Source organism: Carcharhinus amblyrhynchos, chromosome 21 (assembly GCF_965287045.1).
Source record: "Carcharhinus amblyrhynchos chromosome 21, sCarAmb.v2.hapA, whole genome shotgun sequence".
In the NCBI taxonomy this organism is placed as follows: Eukaryota; Metazoa; Chordata; class Chondrichthyes; order Carcharhiniformes; family Carcharhinidae; genus Carcharhinus; species Carcharhinus amblyrhynchos.
In genome coordinates, this window is record NC_137344.1 from 51,205,732 (window position 1) to 51,226,665 (window position 20,934).

The following is a 20,934-nucleotide window of genomic DNA, read 5'->3' on the forward strand; positions in this document are numbered from 1 at the left end:
CAGTTGTAAATGCGTCTAGTTTGGGGGCGTTTAAGAGATCTCTGGATAGGTTTATGGACGAAAAGGGATTGGTATAGGCTAGTGGGTCATTGTTTTTGTAACTGGTCGGCGCAACATCGTGGGCCGAAGGGCCTGTTCTGCGCTGTAATGTTCTATGTTCTATGTTCTTCTGTTGGGAAAAAGATACAAATGTCTGAGGACACATACCAACTGAAACAGCTTCTTCCCTGCCATCAGACTTTTGAATGGACCTACCTGGCATTATGTTGATCTTTCTTTACACACTATCAAGACATTCTGCACTACATTCTGCACTCTCTACTCTCCTTCTCTATGAATGATATGCTTTGTCTGGTTAGCGCACAAGAAACAATACTTTCCACTGTACATCGACACACGTGACAATAATAAATCAAATCAGAGAGTTAGATACAGCTCTTGGGGTAAAAAAGGATCAAGGGACACGTGGGGAAGGCAGGATCTGGATATTGAATCTGATGATCAGCATGATCATAATGACTGGTGAAGCAGGCTTTAAGGGCCAAATGGCCTCCTCTTGCTCCTATTTTCTGTTTCTATTCAAATCATGAGCAGTTTGGACAGATTGCCAGGAACTGTTTCTATTCAGGAAAGGTTTGAGAATGAAGGACAGATTTACAGTAGATGAAGCACAAATACTACAAGGAGAAACTTTTTTTGCAGTTAGTGTTTGGAAGGCACTGGTGGTGGAGACAGAGTCAATGGAAGCATTTGAAAAGGAATTAGACTGTCATCTGAAATGGAAGAACATTTCAGGGAGAAGGTGGGAGAATTTGGAGAAGCGGTGCAGAAACAATGGGCTGAATGGCCTCTTTCTGCAGTCTGACATTAGAGTGATTCTGGAGCCAATCCTAGCCCCAAAGTCAATGCACCATGGTCCCCTGTGCCTGGGACGAGTGGGTGCAGCAGCGCCCCCTGTACCCGGGAAGAGTGGGTGCAGCAGCGTCCCCTGTGCCTGGGAGGAGTGGGTGCAGCAGCGTCCCCTGTGCCCGGGAACAGTGGGTGCAGCAGCGTCCCCTGTGCCCAGGAGGAGTGGGTGCAGCAGCGCCCCCTGTGCCCAGGAAGAGTGGGTGCAGCAGCGCACCCTGTGCCCAGGAGGAATGGGTGCAGCAGCATCTCCTGTACCCGGGAAGAGTGGGTGCAGCAGCGCCCCCTGTGCCCGGGAGGAGTGGGTGCAGCAGCGTCCCCTGTACCCGGGAAGAATGGGTGCAGCAGCGCCCAGTGTGCCCAGAAGGAGTGGGTGCAGCAGTGTCCCCTGTGCCCGGGAGGAGTGGGTGCAGCAGAATCCCCATGTGCCTGGGAGGACTGGGTGCAGCAGCGTCCCCTGTGCCCGGGAGGAGTGGGTGCAGCAGCGCACCCTGTGCCCAGGAAGAGTGGGTGCAACAGCGCACCCTGTACCCGGGAAGAGTGGGTGCAGCAGCGTCCCCTGTGCCCGGGAAGAGTGGGTGCAGCAGCAGCCCCTGTGCCCGGGAGGAGTGGGTGCAGCAGCGCCCCCTGTGCCTGGGACGAGTGGGTGCAGCAGGGTCCCCTGTGCCTGGGAGGAGTGGGTGCAGCAGCGCCCAGTGTGCCCAGGAGGAGTGGGTGCAGCAGCGTCCCCTGTGCCCGGGAGGAGTGGGTGCAGCAGAATTCCCATGTGCCTGGGAGGACTGGGTGCAGCAGCGTCCCCTGTGCCCGGGAGGAGTGGGTGCAGCAGCGCACCCTGTGCCCAGGAGGAGTGGGTGCAGCAGCGCCCCCTGTACCCGGGAAGAGTGGGTGCAGCAGCATCCCCTGTGCCCTTGAGGAGTGGGTGCAGCAGCGCACCCTGTGCCCAGGAGGACTGGGTGCAGCAGCGCCCCCTGTGCCCAGGAAGAGTGGGTGCAGCAGCACACCCTGTGCCCAGGAGGAGTGGGTGCAGCAGCGTCCCCTGTACTCGGGAAGAGTGGGTGCAGCAGCGCACCCTGTGCCCAGGAGGAGTGGGTGCAGCAGCGCCCCCTGTGCCCAGGAGGAGTGGGTGCAGCAGCGCCCCCTGTACCCGGGAAGAGTGGGCGCAGCAGCGTCCCCTGTGCCCGGGAAGAGTGGGTGCAGCAGCATCCCCTGTGCCCTTGAGGAGTGGGTGCAGCAGCGCACCCTGTGCCCAGGAGGACTGGGTGCAGCAGCGTCCCCTGTGCCCGGGAGGAGTGGGTGCAGCAGCGCACCCTGTGCCCAGGAGGAGTGGGTGCAGCAGCGCCCCCTGTACCCGGGAAGAGTGGGTGCAGCAGCGTCCCCTGTACCCGGGAAGAGTGGGTGCAGCAGCGTCCCCTGTGCCCGGGAAGAGTGGGTGCAGCAGCATCCCCTGTGCCCTTGAGGAGTGGGTGCAGCAGCGCACCCTGTGCCCAGGAGGACTGGGTGCAGCAGCGTCCCCTGTGCCCTTGAGGAGTGGGTGCAGCAGCGCACCCTGTGCCCAGGAGGACTGGGTGCAGCAGCGTCCCCTGTGCCCTTGAGGAGTGGGTGCAGCAGCGCACCCTGTGCCCAGGAGGACTGGGTGCAGCAGCGTCCCCTGTGCCCCGGATGAGTGGGTGCAGCAGCGCCCAGTGTGCCAGGGAAGAGTGGGTGCAGCAGCGCCCCCTGTGCCCGGGAGGAGTGAGTGCAGCAGCGTCCCCTCTGCCCGGGAGGAGTGGGTGCAGCAGCGTCCCCTCTGCCCGGGAGGAGTGGGTGCAGTATAGGAAAGGGCGCCTTGCAGCGCTGGGAGAAACGGAAACAAAGTAATAACTCAGTATAATTTGAAAGAATAATTATTAGCTGAATACAGTAAGGGATTCCATCCAGACAAAGTCTCACACTCTGGAAACAGCCGCCATTTCATTCCGCGCCGACTCCAAGCCGCACATCCTCCCGCCCCCTCACAATCCTGATTGGGTCGTCGTTAGAGCTCTGGGATCTGATTGGTTAAAGGAACCCTGAACCGAGACCTGGAGCGCTCCTGTGATTGGACTGTTCCGCTGTCATGTAAAAATCGTCTGATGCGGGGGCGGGGGCGAGGGCGGGACCAGCCCAGCCCAGCCCGGGGCGCGCCGGAAGCGGAAGCAGCGGGAGGTCAGTCTGTGTCCCGGACCGGCTGTCATGGTTGGCTTTGACCCGCGGGCCCGGGAGGGTGGCCGGGCTCTGAGTCCCGGCGAGGCGGCGGTAGCCGGATCCATCTCGGGATTCCTGACCAGAGTCCTCATCAACCCGCTGGATGTCATCAAAATCCGCTTCCAGGTAAAGAGCGAGGAAAGGTACCGGTAAATCCCCGGCGGGCGGCCTTGTCTGGGCACCCTCACAGGGTCATTTGTCTCAGTTCACGGTGGGTTCAGTGTGGAGTAGTGCACTGTTATATACAGAGATGCAGTTAAATATCCTGCAGTGTGGAATAATTCCTGGATCAATGGTTTTGGTTTTGGGTTCACTGATTTCCTGGGAATGGGTTTGCCATTTGTACAGGTTGTATCTGCCAGGGGTGATGGCTCCATTTCTGTTTGGAACCCAGCCTGCATCCCTCCCTCACATTGTCTGCTCCTTTAAGACCCAGTTAGCTGTAAAGACTCGCATTCCAATCGGTATTCTGTAAACTGTGTGCCTTTATATGCTCTGTTTGTGATCAGAACTCCCACTCACCTGACGAAGGGGAAAAGCCACAAAAGCTAGTGGTGTTTACTACCAAATAAACCTGTTGGACTTTAACCTGGTGTTGTGAGACTTAGAACATAGACATAGAACATAGAACACTACAGCACAAACAGGCCCTTCGGCCCACGAGTTGCGCCGATCACATCAACACCTACCAACCTACAGACCTATCTGTAACCCTCAATCTCATTAAACCCCATATACTCATCCAGAAGTCTTTTAAAAGACCCCAGCGAGTTCGCCTCCACCACCACTGACGGCAGCCGATTCCATTCACTCACCACCCTCCGAGTGAAAAACTTACCCCTAACATCACTTCTGAACCTCCCTCCCCGCACCTTAAATCTGTGTCCTCTCATAGCAACCATTTCAACCCGGGGAAATAGCCTCTGAGAGTCCACCCTATCTATTCCTCTCAACATTTTGTAAACTTCTATCAGGTCGCCTCTCAACCTTCGTCTCTCCAGGGAAAAGAGTCCCAGCTCCCTCAACCTAACTTCATAAGGCATGCCTCCCAGTCCAGGCAACATCCTTGTAAATCTCCTCTGTACCCTCTCAATAGCTTCTACATCTTTCCTATAGTGAGGCGACCAGAACTGCGCACAATACTCTAAATGAGGCCTGACAAGGGTCTTACAAAGTTGCAGCATTACCTCCCGACTCCTAAACTCAATCCCTCGATTAATGAAGGCCAGTACACCATACGCCTTCTTGACCACCTCCTCCACCTGCGAGGCCGATTTAAGAGTCCTGTGGACCCGGACCCCTAGATCCTTCTGCTCTTCAACACTACTCAGACTTCTGCCCTTGATAGTGTACTCGTTCATCCCATTGGTTCTGCCAAAATGAACGACTACACATTTATCCGCGTTGAAGTCCATCTGCCACTTCTCCGCCCAGTCCTGCATCCTATCTATGTCCTGCTGCAACTTTTGCCATCCTTCCAGACCATCCACAACACCACCGACCTTAGTGTCATCAGCGAACTTACTTACTCATCCCTCCACTTCCTCATCCAGGTCATTTATGAAAATGACAAACAACAAGGGTCCCAGAACAGATCCTTGAGGCACTCCGCTGGTGACTGACCTCCATTCAGAAAAAGCCCCATCCACAACCACTCTCTGCCTTCTGCAGGCAAGCCAATTCTGGATCCACAAGGCCAAAGGCCCTTGGATCCCATGCCCTCTCACCTTCTCAAGAAGTCTTGCATGGGGGACCTTATCAAACGCCTTGCTGAAGTCCATGTACACTACGTCCACGGCGCTTCCTTCGTCAATGTGTTCAGTCACATTATCGAAGAACTCAACTAGGCTTGTAAGGCACGACCTGCCCTTGACAAATCCATGCTGACTATTCCTGATCATGTCAAACCTCTCCAAATGTTCGTAAATCTTGTCCCTCAGAAGCCTCTCCATCAGCTTACCAACCACTGAGGTCAGACTCACCGGTCGGTAATTTCCCGGGCTATCTCTGTTCCCTTCTTACTGTGTTTACCCCAGTCCAACGCCGGCATCTCCACATCATCCCTCCCCCTACCCCATCATCCTCTTGTGTAACTGCGGCTGCTAATTTCAGGACTGTTTTCATACCTACTGCTCTGATTTTGTTTTCCCAGCTTCAGATTGAGCGGTTGTCAGTATCGGAGCCAGCAGCTAAGTATCATGGCATCACGCAGGCAACCAATACAATATTCCGAGAGGAGGGTCTACAGGCATTCTGGAAAGGCCATATCCCAGCTCAGCTACTCTCCATTTCCTATGGAGCAGTCCAGGTGCGACGCAGATTTCCATCTCACTCCCAGAACCATTAAGAGCATCTCAAAGTGGCAAAGTATCACTTTCTCTACTTTGTGTTATTTTCATACTTAGTTTGCGTGTGAATTTTTCTGCTTCCTGAGCTTAGGATAAGTATCTGAGAATGGAATGGGGCTCTTGCAGTGCAATAGTTATATTACTGAATCAGTCATCCACAGATGAAAGTTCAAATCCCATCATGGCAGCTTTCAATCACTTGATTTTTAAATAGAGCATTTTCTGGTGTTAAGTGATCATGCTCTCAACTCCCAATCAGGAGCTCACAGTTACAGCCTCATTCCAGGCCCTGAAAGCATTCTCCAGATTAACAGTAAAAAGTTGTGGTGCTTTTCAGAAGAAATGTTAAACCAAGTGCCCTAACCAGGGCATGTTGAAGATCCCTCAGCACTATTTCAAGAAGATTTTGGGTTTGACTCCTCTGCTGTCCTGGCTAATATATATTCCTCATTCAACATCACAAAGCAGATTATGCTGTCATTTTCATGTTGCTGTTTTTGGAGTTTGCTGTGTGCAAATTGGCTGTCCTGCTTCCTGCATTACATTCCAACAGTTCAAATTCACTTTGATTCATTGGCTGCAAGGCAGTAGATTTAAATGCATGTCCTTTCTGGTGTGACTGTGTCTTTATTGACACATGGCTTTTTTTCTTCATCTTCCAGTTTATGAGTTTTGAATTTCTAACAAAGTTTGTCCACAATGCCATGCTGTATGACTCGAGGAATCCCGCAACGCACTTTGTATGCGGGGGCCTGGCAGCATGTTCGGCAACAGTTACTGTGCAGCCAGTCGACACACTCCGCACCAGATTCGTGGCACAGGGAGAGCCCAAGGTGAGGAGATAGGGCTTGGGGCATGATGATGGTGTAGGGATAATCGTGGTGGCGGAGGGTACGGGTTAAAGCCACTTGTATCTTGGAAATGATGGATGGAGAACACTAGCAGGAAGAGGGATGAATAATGTGGGGGAGGGGAGATTGGAGCAGGCATTCAGCTTTTAAAGCCTGTTCTGCCAGATTCCTCCTTTTGGCCCATATCCATTAATACCTTTTCTTAACAAACATTTATATGCTATTTGTGGAAGAGGGTTCCAAACCCCTCCCATCCTTTGTGTGTACAAGTGCTTCCTAACCCCTCTCTTGAACAGTCTCGCCCTAATTTTTAGACTATGCTCCCTTGACCTAGAATTTCCAAGCGGTGGAGATATTTTATTTTTGTCAACCCTGTCTTTTTCTGTTAGTGTCTTGAAGATTTTGATCAGTCATCCTTTCTTGTGTTCTTATATTCAACCATCTAAATTCCTGAGAAAGCAAACCTAGTTTGTATAATCTCTCTTCATAATTAAATCACTGAAGTCCAAGTATCAACCTTGTAAACCTCCACTGCGCTCCTTCCAAGGCCAATATATCCTTCCTAAGATGTGGTGCCCAGACCTGCTCAATACCTCCAAGTGGGGTCTAACCAGATTTTGTATACCTGTACTCCAGTTCTCTCGAGGTAAAAGGCCAGCATTCCATTAGCATTCTTGTTTATTTTCTGTACCTGATCGTGGCAGTTTAAAGATCTGAATCCCCAAGTCTCTTCAGACATTTAAACTGCATTTGTTTCAAAGCAAGAGGCCTGACGGGCAAGGCAGATGAACTCGGCACAGATGGATATGAGGGACTGGGATATTATAGCAATTACTGAAACATGGCTAAGGGAGGGATGGGACTGGCAGCTCAATGTTCCAGGATACAGCTGCTAAAGGAAAGGTAGAACAGGAGGTAAGAGAGAAGGGGGAGGGGCACTTTTGATTAGGGAAAACATCACGGCCATACTGAGAGGGGATATATCCGAGGCTTCAGCCATTGAGTCTATATGGGTGGAACTGAGAAATAAGAAGGGGGAAATCACTTTGATAGGGTTGTACTATAGACCCCCAAATAGTCAGCGGGAAATTGAGGAGCAAATATGTAAGGAGATTACAGATAGTTCCAAGAAAAATAGGGTGGTAATAGTAGATTTTAACTTTCCTAACATTGGGACAGACATAGTATTAGAGGTTGGATGGAGATGAATTTGTTGAGTATTCAGGAGGAATTTCTCATTCAGTATGTGGATGGCTGGACTAGAGAGGGGGCAAAACTTGACCTCCTGTTGGTTAATAAGGAAGAGCAGGTGACAGAAGTGTTAGTGAGGGATCACTTTGGGACCAGTGACCATAATACTATTAGTTTTAAGATAGTTATGGAGAATGATAGATCTGGCCCAAAAGTTAAAATTCTTAATTGGGGCAAGGCTGATTTTGTTGGTATCAGGCAGGAACTTTCAAAAGTTAACTGGGCGAGTCTGTGGGAAGGCAAAGGGATGTCTGGTAAGTGGCAGGTTTTCAAAAGTGTTAACCAGGATTCAGGGTAAAAACATTCCTCTTAGAGTGAAGGGCAAGGCTGGTAGAAGTAGAGAATCCTGAATGTCTCGGGATATGGAGGCTCTCTTCAAGAAGAAGAAAGAGGCACATGACATGCGTAGGCAGCTGGGATCAAATGAATCCCTTGAAGAGTATAGAGGATGTAGGAGTAGAATTCAGAGAGAAATAAGGAGGGCAGATAAGGCAAAGGAGAATCCAAAGAGCTTCTACAAATACATAAAGGGCAGAAGAGTAACAAGGGAAAGAGTAGGGCTTATTAGAGATCAAGAAGGTCATCTATTTGTGGATCCACATGAGATGGGCGAGACCCTGAATGAATACTTCTCATCAGTATTTACTGTTGAGAAAAGCATGGATGTTAGGGAACTTGGGGAAGTAAATGGTGATGTCTTGAGGAGTGTACATATTACAGAGAAGGTGGTGCTGGAAGTCTTAAAGTGCATCAAGGTAGATAGATCCCCGGGACCTGATGAAGTGTATCCCAGGACGTTGTGGGAGGCTAGGGAGGAAATTGCACGTCCCCTAGCCGAGATATTTGAATCATCGATAGTCACAGGTGAGGTGCCTGAAGATTGGAGAGTGGCAAATGTTGTGCCTTTGTTTAAAAAGGGCTGCAGGGAAAAGCCTGGAAACTACAGGCCAGTGAACCTCACATCTGTGGTGGGTAAATTGTTGGAAGGTATTTTGAGAGACAGGATCTACAGGCATTTAGAGACGCAAGGACTGATTAGGGACAGTCAGCATGACTTTGTGAGTGGAAAATCATGTCTTACAAATTTGATTGAGTTTTTTGAAGGGGTAACCAAGAAGGTAGATGAGGGCAGTGCAGTTGATGTTGTCTACATGGACTTTAGCAAGGCCTTTGACAAGGTACAGCATGGTAGGTTGTTGCATAAGGTTAAATCTCACGGGATCCAGGGTGAGGTATCTAAATGGACAGAAAATTGGCTTCTTAACAGAAGCCAGAGGGTGGTATAGAGGATTGTTTTTCAAACTAGAGGCCTGTGACCAGCGGTGTGCCTCAGGAATCAGTGCTGTTATTTGTCATTTATATTAATAATTTGGATAAGAATATAGGGGGCATGGTAAGTTTACAGATGACACCAAGATTGGTGGCATAGTGGACAGTGAAGAAAGTTGCCTCCAATTGTAACGGAATCTTGATCAGTTGGGGCCAATGAGCTGACGAATGCCAGATGGAGTTTAATTTAGACAAATGCTAGGTGATGCATTTTGGTAGACTGAACCAGGGCAGGACTTACTCAGTGGAGAGTTAAAGAGCAAAGAGATCTAGGGGTACATATTCATAGCTCTTTGAAAGTGGAGTCACAGGTGGACAGAGTGGTGAAGAAGGCATTCTGCATGCTTGGTTTCATTGGTCAGAACATTGAATACAGGAGTTGGAATGTCTTGTTGAAGTTGTACAAGATGTTGGTAAGGCCACACTTGGAATACTGTGTGCAATTCTGGTCACCCTATTATGGAAAGGATATTATTAAACTGGAAAGAGTGCAGAAAAGATTTACTAGGATGCTACCAGGTATAAGGAGAGGCTGGATAGACTGGGACTTTTTTCTTCGCAGCATAGGAGGCTGAAGGGTGACCTTATAGAGGTCTATAAAATAATGAGAGGCACAGATCAGCTAGATAGTCAATATCTTTTCCCAAAGGTAGGGGAGTCTAAAACTAGAGAGCATAGGTTTAAGGGGAAAGATACAAAAGTGCCCAGAGAGGCAATTTTTTCACACAGAAGGTGGTGAGTGTCTGGAACAAGCTGCCGGAGGTGGTAGTAGAGGTGGGTACAATTTTCTCTTTTAAAAACCATTTAGACAGTTACATGGATACGATGGGTATAGAGGGATATGAGCCAAATGTGGGCAATTGGGATTAATTTAGGCGTTTATAAAAAAGGGTGACATGGACAAGTTGGGCCAAAGGGCCTGTTTCCATGCTGTAAACCTCGATGACATCCACTGAAATTAACTTCATACCATCTAAAAAGAGCAATGGTTAATGATGGCCGAATTTAAATATTTACGCAGCACTCGTGAAAGGAATCTTTATTTCGTGCACTTTTTGCTTCTGAGATGCTGGGGACTTGTTTGGGTTCCAGGGCTTAGAATTTCAAGTGTTTTGATGAGGAAGGTCATTCATTGCTGTCTGTACAGGATGTCTGCTTCTATGACCTGGGGGCTGGTGAAGAGGGGCCTGACCAGTGTCGCTGCCCCTGATCTCACTCCAGTCCTTGCTTTCACTCTGTGTACTGATCATTGGATCTGAAGGGAGCGTCCTGATATCGGTTCTGAACTCACTGTTTCTCGAGTCACCTTGTTGCCTTGTCCAGCAGTTCCCTTTGTTTATGTTTTCTATTGCATTTACAGTCCTATATTCCTCTATAATGCAGCAAGTGTGTGTGGGTGAACAGAATTGGGAAATAAGTAAAGCCCCTTCCCTGTTAGATGAGAAGCTGCTGATATCTAGGTTTGAGTGTGAAGGATGGCTGTGTGGGGAGGGGAATGAAGCTTTTTCTTGCTATTAAAATGGTGTGTGTGCTGCTTTAGAATACTGATCAGCCCTAGACTGTGATGAGAATAATATATCATTGTTTTTACAGGTTTATAAGAGTCTCTGGCACGCAGTGGTCACCATGTACAGAAAGGAAGGACCCCTGTCATTCTATCGGGGCCTCACTCCCTGTATCTTAGCTGTCTTTCCCTACGCTGGGTTCCAGTTTGCCTTCTACAACATCTTTCACAATATCGCTGAATGGGCTGTGACACCAGGACAGACCAGGAAGAGTGAGTGTATTGAAGGCAGCATTAGCCCAGTGAGACAAGAGCTTCTACAGAGTGGGGTGTTGTGATTTCATAGTGAGGCCTTGGACCTGGCACTCGGCAAGGGGGGCGGGGGGGTGGGCGGGCACATTGTGATAATGAGGCCAGAACTTTGTGCAACTTGATATTGCTGAGTTTGAAACCAGCCTAATCAGCTCCTGCCAAACATCCTGTCATCTTCCCTTAGTAAAAAGTCTGACAATACCAGGTTTCAGTCCAACCGATTTATTTGATAGTAAACTCACAAGCTTTCGGGGTTTGTCCCTTCGTCAGGTGAATGGAGAGTTCTGGCCTCAGACAGAGCATATAAAGCACAGACAGATTACTGATTAGAATGCGAATCTTTACACCTAACCTGCTGTTCAAGTCTTAAAGTGGCTGACAGTGTGAGTGGAAGGAGCACTGATCACAGGTTAAAGAGATGTGTATTGTCTCCAGACAGTACAGTAAGTGAGGTTTTGCAAACCCAGGCAAGTCACGGGAGTTACAGATAGTAACTGAGGCCAGAGCTCTCCATTCACCTGACGAAGGGGCTAACCCGAAAGCTAGTGAGTTTACTATCAAATAAATCAGTTGGACTGAAACCTGGTGTTGTCAGACTTTTTACTGTGTTTACCCCAGTCCAACGCCGGCATATCCACATCATGACTCTTCCCTTAGCTCGGTCTTTCCTCCACCCACCCCACCCTGCTTTGTTAGACAGTGATCTGCATTGTCAGTGTCCTTTTTGACCTCAAGTTAGACTTCAGAACCTCCATCTCAGAATCAGCAACAGCATGGTTCACTAATGTCTTCTGGGGAAGGAAATCTGCCCTCCTTACCTGGCCTGACCCACATGTCACTCCAGGGCCACAGCAATGTTGTTGAACAAAGAAAATTCCAGCACAGGAACAGGCCCCTTGACCCTCCAAGCCTGCACCAACCATGCTGCCTGACTGAATTAAAACCTCCTACTCTTCTAGGGACCATACTCTCTATGTATAATATATATATATATATATATGTATGTATAAGGAGGCTTATGTTCAGATGAGGCTTGAGGGCTCGGGTAGTGCAGTAGAAAGCTTTAGATTGGCTAGGAAGGAGTTGAAGAGGGAGTTAAGAAGGGCTAGAAGAGGGCATGAGATGACTTTGGCTGATAGGATTAAGGAGAATCCTAAGGCGTTCTATAGGTATGTCAAGAACAGAAGGTTGGTTAGGGCAAGATTAGGGCCAGTTACAGACAGTAGAGGGAAGTTGTGTGTGGAACCGGAAGAGATTGGAGAGGCATTGAACCATTATTTCTCTTCAGTGTTCACGCAGGACGATATGAATGTAGCTGAGGAGGTCACTGGGGTGAAGGGGTGTAAAATAGAAAGTATTGTAGTTGATACAGAGGATGTGTTGGATATTCTAGATGGGTTGAAAATAGATAAGTCCCCTGGTCCAGACGGGATTTACCCTAGGATTCTATGGGAGGCAAGAGAGGTGATTGCAGAGCCACTGGCTCTGATCTTCAGGTCGTCGTTGGTCTCTGGTATAGTACCGGAAGATTGGAGGACAGCGAATGTTGTCCCATTGTTTAAGAAGGGGAGCAGAGACTTCCCTGGGAATTACATACCAGTGAAAGTTGGGAATCAAGTAGATAAGGTTGTTAAGAAGGCGTACGGTGTCTTGGCGTTTATTGGTAGGGGGATTGAATTTAGGAGTCGCAGCGTCATGTTGCAACTGTACACAACTCTGGTGCGGCCGCACTTGGAGTACTGTGTGCAGTTCTGGTCCCCACATTACAGGAAGGATGTGGAGGCTTTGGAGAGGGTGCAGAGGAGGTTTACCAGGATGTTGCCTGGTATGCAGGGGAGGTCCTATGAGGAGAGACTGAGGGATTTGGGGTTGTTTTCACTGGAAAGAAGGCGGCTAAGAGGGGATCTTATAGAGACATATAAGATGATTAGAGGTTTAGATAGGGTGGATGGTGATAGCCTGTTTCCTCGGATGGAGAAATCTAGCACGAGGGGGCATGGCTTTAAATTAAGGGGGGGTAGTTATAGGACGGATGTCAGGGGCAGGTTCTTTACCCAGAGGGTGGTGAGGGACTGGAATGCCCTGCCTGCTGCAGTTGTAAATGCGCCTAGTTTGGGGGCGTTTGAGAGATTGGTGGATAGGTTTATGGACGAAAAGGGATTGGTTTAGATTAGTGGGTCAATGTTTTTTTTTAAAAATAAGACTGGTCGGCGCAACATTGTGGGCCGAAGGGCCTGTTCCGCGCTGTAATGTTCTATGTTCTATGTTCTATTCCCACCTATTCATGTATTTGTCGAGATGCCTCCTAAAAGTCACTATCTTATCTGCTTCCACCGCCTCCCTCGGCACCCACCACCTTCTGTGTTTTAAAAAAAAAACTTGCCTCATACATTTCCTTTAAACCTTGCCCCTCACACCTTAAACCTATGACTCTTCCACTCTGGAAAAAAGCTTCTGACTATCCAAAAAAGCTTTTGACAATCCAGACACATTGACTCTTCAGTGGTCTGAAATGGAGGGCAGTTAGGGATGGGCAGTAAATGATGGCCACAGCCCATGAATGAATTTTAAAAAACGGACTGTCTGCACTAAATAGCACCCTGCCTCTGAACCTTCCTCTGTGCTCATTAACTCGGGACCTCTATCCTCTGGAACTCACTCACTCAAGCTCCCCACTCACTGTCCATTCCACTCCTCCTGCTTCCTTTCCTAAACCCTGTCCCACTCACTCGTCACTGCTATTTCACTGTTCCCCAGTCCTGAACTCCAAATCCTTGTATCCAGATACTCCTGCCATGCACTGTGGCCTTGTCCCCTTCTTCCCTCTGCAACATTCAGTCAACCCAATGCAGCTGCTGATGATGTTCCTCATTGTAAAAAGCATAATAATTAGGAACTTTAAACACCTTTGAAGCATTCCAGTTTAATAAGACAAACAAGGACAGTAATTCAATTATTTATTTAACACTTTTAGTACCAACTCAAACATAAACAGTTCCAACTCATTAACTCTTTACTGAACTTTAAATCAAACTGAACTTTAACTCTTCAACTGTACTTTAACTGAACATCAATTTTAACTATTTAACTGAAAATAGATACTGAGTTTAGGAAAACCAACAAATATTCTTGCTGTAGAATCAATTTTATTCTCTCTGAAGCATTCTTCAGGATACAAATTTTGTTGCAATGGTTGGTCTCTTCTGAGTTATCACTGTCAAAGGACTCCTGTCTTTATCCACAATTCTCCACTTGCTTCTGGAAGATTCTCTGTCATCCAGTCAACTGTGTGACCAGAAATCGATCACTTGGCTCGAACATCCAGTGGAATAGTGACACCATGATGCTTTGTTCATTTTACATATCCCACACATACCAACCGTAAAGATTGGAGCCACGGTGTCTCGGTTCAACTTCCCTGATCGGACCAACAAGGGAAGCTTCAGATCTGAGCTCCAGACCAGAATCTATAACCTGCCTCTGGTTTTAATCTATAAGTTAACCAAAATTCCCAGCTCTTAGAACAGGCATTTTAAAATCACTTTTGCCATTGTTGTAGCTGCTCTTTCTCTGTCCACACTGGGATAGGCCTCGCAATTCTGTGTGCCGGCTTTCTTATTCAGCAAGGTCACAGTTGATCCTTATTTCCACCTTCCCATACTATCCCCACGTTTATGGCAATGTGTGCTGCTCCTGCACCCTCATGTAGATGGGATGCTGGAGCTACGAATGCAGGGCTGTGTCCCCCTTGTAAGCCTTGTAAGGAAGAGAAGCTCAAAAATTGGGCTGCTCTTTAGAGTTTTAAAATGGTGAAAGATTTTGCGGGGTAAACAGTGAAAGCTGGTTGCCTCTGGCTGAGGAATTTGCAGTGGTGTGACACAGATTGAGCATTATCAATGGAGAAACAGAGAGCGGGTAATTAAAAGCTGTTTATTGTTCCGGACAATAGAATCTGGTCACTAGAATATTTCATCACAAGGAAACTCAAACACTCCAGCTGAAAAACTAGTACAGGCACAATAGAACGAATGGCCTCCATCTGCAGATTTTCCCAGTGAGATTTTGGCAGGCAGGGACGTTGTAAAACAGTCAAGAGGCTAAATGTATTAAATAGTTAATCAAAGATGAGATTGCTGTGTAAACATACTGGTTGCTTTGCTGATGAACCAGGTGTTGCATTGCCAAGTAACTGCTTCTCTTATTGTTCCTGTTCCATGCTCAAACCTGTCCCCAGCACTTAGATCCTTTCAAAGTATCTCCTTATCCACTGGCAACAGGGTGAATTGCTCCTGCGTTTCACATTTCACTTGAAGGTGGGTGGGTTTTGTTGCAGATCTAGTATTTTCTCTATGCAGCAGTCCCTTTGAGTGGTAACATGTCAGAGCTTTTATTTCTATATATTGCCCCATGTTGTAGCCAAGTTGCCTGTGGCAGAGCTGCAGTTGATCCACTTTTCCTCTTGAGCTCCCTATCAGCAGCTGTGTGGCATTTCTGTGGACTGACTGAAGTTAGGAGTTTCCTATGGGAGAAATCCTCCTCCTGTTCCAGCATCTCCACCCTTACCCAGCTTGGAGGGGCAGTGTTTCTGACATGTCACTGTGTTCTAAAGGAGAAATGATGGGGAGGTGATGGCCTTGTGATATTATCGCTAGACTATTAATCCAGAGGTCTGGGAATCCGGGTTTGAATCCCACCACAACAGATGATGGAATTTGAATTGAATAAAAAATATCTGGAATCAAGAATCTACCAATGATCTTGAAACCATTGTTGGTTGTTGTAAAATCCATTTGGTTCCTTTAGGGAAGGAAATCTGCTGTCCGTACCTGGTGTGGCCTACATGTGTGACTCCAGACACATAGCAATGTGGTTGACTCTCAACTCCCCTCTGAAATGGCCTAGCGAGCCACATAGTGTCAGGGGGAACTAGGGATGGACGATAACGTTGGCCAGCCTGCAATGTCCATGTCCCACGAATGAATAAAAAAGATGAAGATTGGTGACTGTAAAGTTAAGAATCTACATATATATAGTATCTTGCATGGCCAATGCACTTTGTACTTTCAAAATGTCACTGTTCTACTGCAGGAAACGCACCAGCCAATTTGTGCAGAGTAAACTGACAGAAATAGCAAAAAGCAGATCATCTGTTTTAGATATTGGTTAGGGATCCAGGGATATCACTTCAATACTTCACACAGTGCCATGGGATCTTTTTACATCCACCTTGAGATACGTTTATCAATTGTGGTACAGAGTACAAGAGCATGGAGGTAATGTTGGAGTTGTACAAAGTGTTGGTGAGGCCACAGCTGGAGCACTGTGTGCAGTTCTGGTCACCTCTCTATAGAAAGGATGTGATTGCCCTAGATGAAGTACAGAGGAGGTTCACCTGCGATGGAACATTTGAGCTATAAAGAGAGACTTGGATTGTTTTCTATAGAGCAGACAAGGCTGAGGGGGGACAGGATCGAGGTGTATAAGATTGAGGGGTATGGACAGGGCAAATAGGCAGTAGCGGTTCCCCTTGGTTGAGGGGTCTTCAGGACAGGACATAGATTTAGGGTGAGGAGTAGGAGATTTAGAGGGGATTTGAGAAAAAAATATCAGAGGGTGGTGGGAATCTGGAATGCACTGCCTGCGAAGGTAGTGGAGGCTGGAAACCTCACAGCCCTTCAAAAAATATTTGGGTGAGCATTTGAAACATCATAACATTCAAAGATATGGGACAAGTGCTGGAAAATGGGATTAGTGCGACTTTAGTTATAGTTGAAGTAGACTCAAAGGGCCTTTTTGGTGTTGAGCATATGACTGCAATGATTTAGCATCAGACCTGAAAAATGGCACTATGTTGCTGCACTGCAGTTTTGGCTTGGAGTTCGTGCTCAGATCTCTGACTGAAGAGGTGAGAATATTTCCAGCAAACCACATTCTTAATCTGTTCTCTTTCCAGGTAATGTAGAGAATCTGGTGTGTGGCAGCTCTGCGGGAGTCATCAGTAAAACACTGACCTACCCCCTCGACCTCCTCAAGAAGAGATTGCAGGTGGGGGGATTTGAGCAGGCACATGCTGCCTTTGGACAGGTGAGGATTTGTGCATGCCCTGGCTGCATTGTAATGTGACGCTTCGTAATCGGAATCTCAAAATCTGCCAGGTTCAGACAAGCTTAGTGTTTGATCACTGGCCCTTCCCAACCTGGTTATGGAGAGATGGGGAAGGAGCTTGGCCAGGGTGTATAGAAACATAGGAAAAACTAAGCACAATACAGTCCCTTCAGCCCACAAAGTTGTGCCAAAACCTTAGAGTTAAGAGTACATCCTCTTGTAGCTTTTCTATTCAACATGCACAGCAGTTTGTTTTCACAGTATTAAATTGCCATCACCCAGGGCAGGCACTGTCACAATCTGTCCAATCCCAGTGACCTGTGAGGACATTACACATCCGTATCACATCTACTTACTTACTTACGTACTGGGTAATTTTCATTGTATGATTGTATTGCGATATACACAACTCCAGGAATAATACTGAGATCTTTACCTTTTAGTGCATAACAACACATCATACTCTATAATCACTTGCTAATACAGAATTTGAATAATGCGGGGGAAAAAAGACATGTTGTCGAAGCTTCTTGTTCTGCACTCATCAGGACTGGTGAGAGAATAGCACATTTCAAAGGGAGCAGCAATTTTTGCTGTGCGAGAAAAAGGGATTGGTTAAGTATCCTGTGGGTAAAGAGAACATTGCATCTTTCTAACTGAACAAAAACATGACTGCCCTGGTATATTCACCATGGCAATTGAAAAGCCTAGTCAGCACTGGTTTTAATGTGGAAATGGTTTAGGGAGAAAATTGCAGAGCCTGTTTCTTGGGGAGTTGAATGCCGGGCTGCTGATCGGGGCTTGTGTAACAGAACAGAATCTGAGGAAAGCATGAGAGTTGTATATCGGAGGAGGTTAAAGAGAGAGAGGCTCGGAGGGATTTCAACATAAGCATTTTACAATTGAGATATTGCTGCTCCGGAAGCCATAGCAGCTGAAGCAGCAAAAGTGTTTTTTTTTTAAATTAATTTATGGGACATGGGTGTTGCTGGCTGGGCTAGCATTTATTGCTCTTCCCTAGTGCCCAGGGGTGTTTGAGAGTCAACCACATTGCTGTCCTGTGACCCTGGAGTCACATGTAGGCCAGACCAGGTAAAGATGGCAAATTTCCTTCCCTAAAGGACATCAGTAAACCAGATGGGTTTTTCCAACAATTGATAATGGTTTCATAGTCATTGGTAGATTCTTAATTCCAGATTTTTTTTATTGAATTCAGATTGCACCTTCTGTCTGGTAGGATCAAACCCGGGTCCCCAGAACATTAGCTGAGTTTCTGGATTAATAGTCTTGCGATAATACCACTGAAACAACCTTTGGGGGACTTGGGAAACGTGCAGCAGAACATGGGTGATTTTTTACGTCTCATAAGCTCAGAAACCAAAAATTGTAATTGACACAAACTCACAATGCAACACTTTATTGAGATTTTTAATCCAAACTCAGTTAGCCCTTCAGAGGGTCAATCGGAGATAACTCAGTGGTTTTTTGACAGGGTTCTTGCTGCTTCCTTTCTCCAGTTTTTTCAGAAGCTAAAGTGGCTTCAGACTTTAGAGAAGATTCAGTGGACAGCCTTGGAGGAGTCTTGCATTTTACTGAATGTTTTTTGAGACAATCTGATGAGGTGTAAGTAAACACAAAGATACCAGGGTGATGTCTGTACCTCCATTTTGAAAAGGGCTATTAAACTCCTAAAATTTATCCCCCAGTTGACACACTCAGGCAGCTGTTCGAGTACACGGGGGGAGAATTTGACCAATGTGCCTAACTGGCATGTCTTTCTGACTGTGGGAGGAAATCGGAGCACCCGGAGGAAACCCATACAGACATGGGGAGAATGTGTAGAATCTGCACAGTCATCTGATCTGGGAATCAAACTCGGGTCCCTGGCACTGTGAGACAGCAGTGCTAACCATTGTGCCACTATCTTTTAAAGCCGCTGTCTGTAAAATCGATGTTGTAACTATGTGGTTGTGACTATTGGATAGTGGACAAACAGTGTGATAAGTCAAAGGGGTTGAGATAGATGTAATTAACATGTGGAGACTGTTGAGTTTTGGCTAATGTTGCTGCTGGGCAGCATTTATTGGAGAAATAGGGGATCAAAGACAATCCTCAGGGAACGCAGACATAATGGTATGGAAGCAGGAGGAGTATTCATTGTGAGACACTTTCTGGTTGTAATTGGAAAGATAGGAATGGAATCAGATAAGGAGAGTTGCAGCCAGCTGAGCAATGTGGAGAGATTAGAGAAGAATGGTGTGGTCAGTGCTGTATCCCGTTCCACTTTCTCTACCTGTAGTCTGTGTCAGCTCGCTGCTCAGTGTCTGGATCTCTGCCTGAGAAAAGTTTTGGAGGCTTATGTTTTATTGATTTGCAAATTCCAATCTGGTTCCATACAGTTTATGGAACCTGAATAATTAGTGGGAGAATTCCATTGCCCCATGTCCTTTGGGGCGAAAGGGGAGGGGGGCTGGGGCAACTAACAGCCACTAATCTCCCCACCCTGTGGTTTTTGTATTCTAGGTTCAATCCTACAATGGCTTCCTGGACTGTGCCTATCAAGTGGCTCAGAAAGAGGGCCTGAGAGGATTCTTCAAGGGCCTGTCACCCAGCATGCTGAAAGCAGCTCTCTCCACCGGACTCATTTTCTTCTGGTATGAACTGTTCTGTGATATCTTGCAACTCAAAGAAGGTACAGGATAGAAACAACACCAGAATAAAAACATCAGGCACAGAACCCCTTCACAATTATCAACAACTGACTCCTTTTAAGTTGTCAAATCCCTTTGGCCATCTAAACCTGGCAGCTGTTTCTGTTTTGAGTGGGGGCTCTTGTAATTCATTGGAAAAGATTGTGTACTTGTATCCCATCATTGCACTGTTCTTTCAGGTCATGTAGAGCTAAGAGTTTAACTGGCTAAAATCTCTGCTGTTTACAAAGTGTACGGCTTAAGGGAATTCAACTCAGTCGTTCCTTTAGACAGAGAGATTAAAACCGGTCTTGTCTCAGGTTTTAGTTTCTGAATATGACCAACAATGGAATGCAAAGCAGATTGTAATTATAATCTATAAGAGAAGCTATTGTAATATTTATTTATCTAAAGAGATGCATGTATTTTGGTAACCTGCTTGTCATTCTGTCTTTACTTTAATGTCAAAATACTAATATACGTAAACATTTATTGGGACCTTGAGATTGTCACACTGTTGGTTAGGGTGCCTGCTGCTGTCAGTACTTGTTTGCTGTAGCTGTACTGGTGTGGAGAAGCAAGCAGGGTGCTAGGAATGGCAAATGACTTTTAACTTATTGTATCATTCAGATGAGTATTCAATGTATTGTAACATAGAGGAGCCCGAACCACTATATACAGATCATGTGTCCTGGTACAGGGTTCCAGGTCTGGTTCTCACTGGGGTGGAATGAGCAGATCTGATGCCAAAGGCTGCAGTCCGCCTTGTCGCGGAGAGAGGAAAATTCAGTCACTGTTAATCACTCCCTGCTGAGGAAGCACATGTTAGCCATGATGGCATCAAGCTGAGTGCGCCATCTGCAGTCAAATAGCCTTGCAATACTTAGTGCCTGGACTTCATGTCATTGGTGACGCAGGAGATGTACAAGGAGCTATGAACAAGGCAGCAACTCCAGGATAAGAGTCGTGTAGAGGAAGATCAGAAAATTAAGATGAATGCGAAAGCAGTGAAACACCTTGAATCATTCTAAAGCTGTTATGTGTCTAATGAGATTGCCTCTTTATATGGTTTATACCTCGAATATTTATAACAGAGTGTATTTTTAATAAAAGGAAGTGTTAAATTGAATTTGTTTTTGACTATCACACTATCCAAACTGATTCTACTTCGTGCTTGTGAGCCATGGTCATCTCACTACTGTACTAATGTCATTCTGAATTAACAGAACTACCCCACTACCCTTTCCTAGCTTTTTAAAATGTTGAATATTTTCAGCTGCCACCTTTGCCCACGCTTGCAACTACATTTCAGTGATGGTTATCAGGTCATATTTATTTCTATTTAAGCTAGCAATTCATTCACTTTGTTATAAATGCTGCTTGCTTTCAGATATAACATTTTTAACCTTTTTTAC

At 46.7% G+C, this 20,934-nt stretch overlaps 1 protein-coding gene across 2 annotated transcripts; it reads left to right on the forward strand.

Moving 5' to 3' along the window:
- The first annotated feature begins 3,107 nt into the window (after positions 1 to 3,107).
- slc25a19 (solute carrier family 25 member 19) lies at positions 3,108 to 20,648 on the forward strand. 2 transcript variants are annotated; one of them, XM_080209155.1, is made up of 6 exons: positions 3,108 to 3,255; positions 5,282 to 5,437; positions 6,140 to 6,310; positions 10,502 to 10,685; positions 16,678 to 16,808; positions 19,353 to 20,648. In XM_080209155.1, exons 1-6 carry the CDS (start codon positions 3,118 to 3,120, stop codon positions 19,530 to 19,532), a joined length of 960 nt encoding a protein of 319 aa, XP_080065281.1. In that variant the 5' UTR covers positions 3,108 to 3,117; the 3' UTR covers positions 19,533 to 20,648. The 2 variants fall into 2 exon arrangements, with proteins under 2 accessions (XP_080065281.1, XP_080065282.1); XM_080209156.1 differs by lacking the exon at positions 6,140 to 6,310.
- The last annotated feature ends 286 nt before the right edge of the window (positions 20,649 to 20,934 follow it).

Excerpts from the sequence above, each read along its gene's own strand:
- slc25a19 (XM_080209155.1), top strand. The coding sequence starts at position 3,118 with ATGGTTGGCTTTGACCCGCGGGCCCGGGAGGGTGGCCGGGCTCTGAGT. Across the intron at positions 3,256-5,281 it reads TCATCAAAATCCGCTTCCAG|CTTCAGATTGAGCGGTTGTC; the intron begins GTAAAGAGCGAG and ends TTGTTTTCCCAG. Across the intron at positions 16,809-19,352 it reads CACATGCTGCCTTTGGACAG|GTTCAATCCTACAATGGCTT; the intron begins GTGAGGATTTGT and ends TTTGTATTCTAG.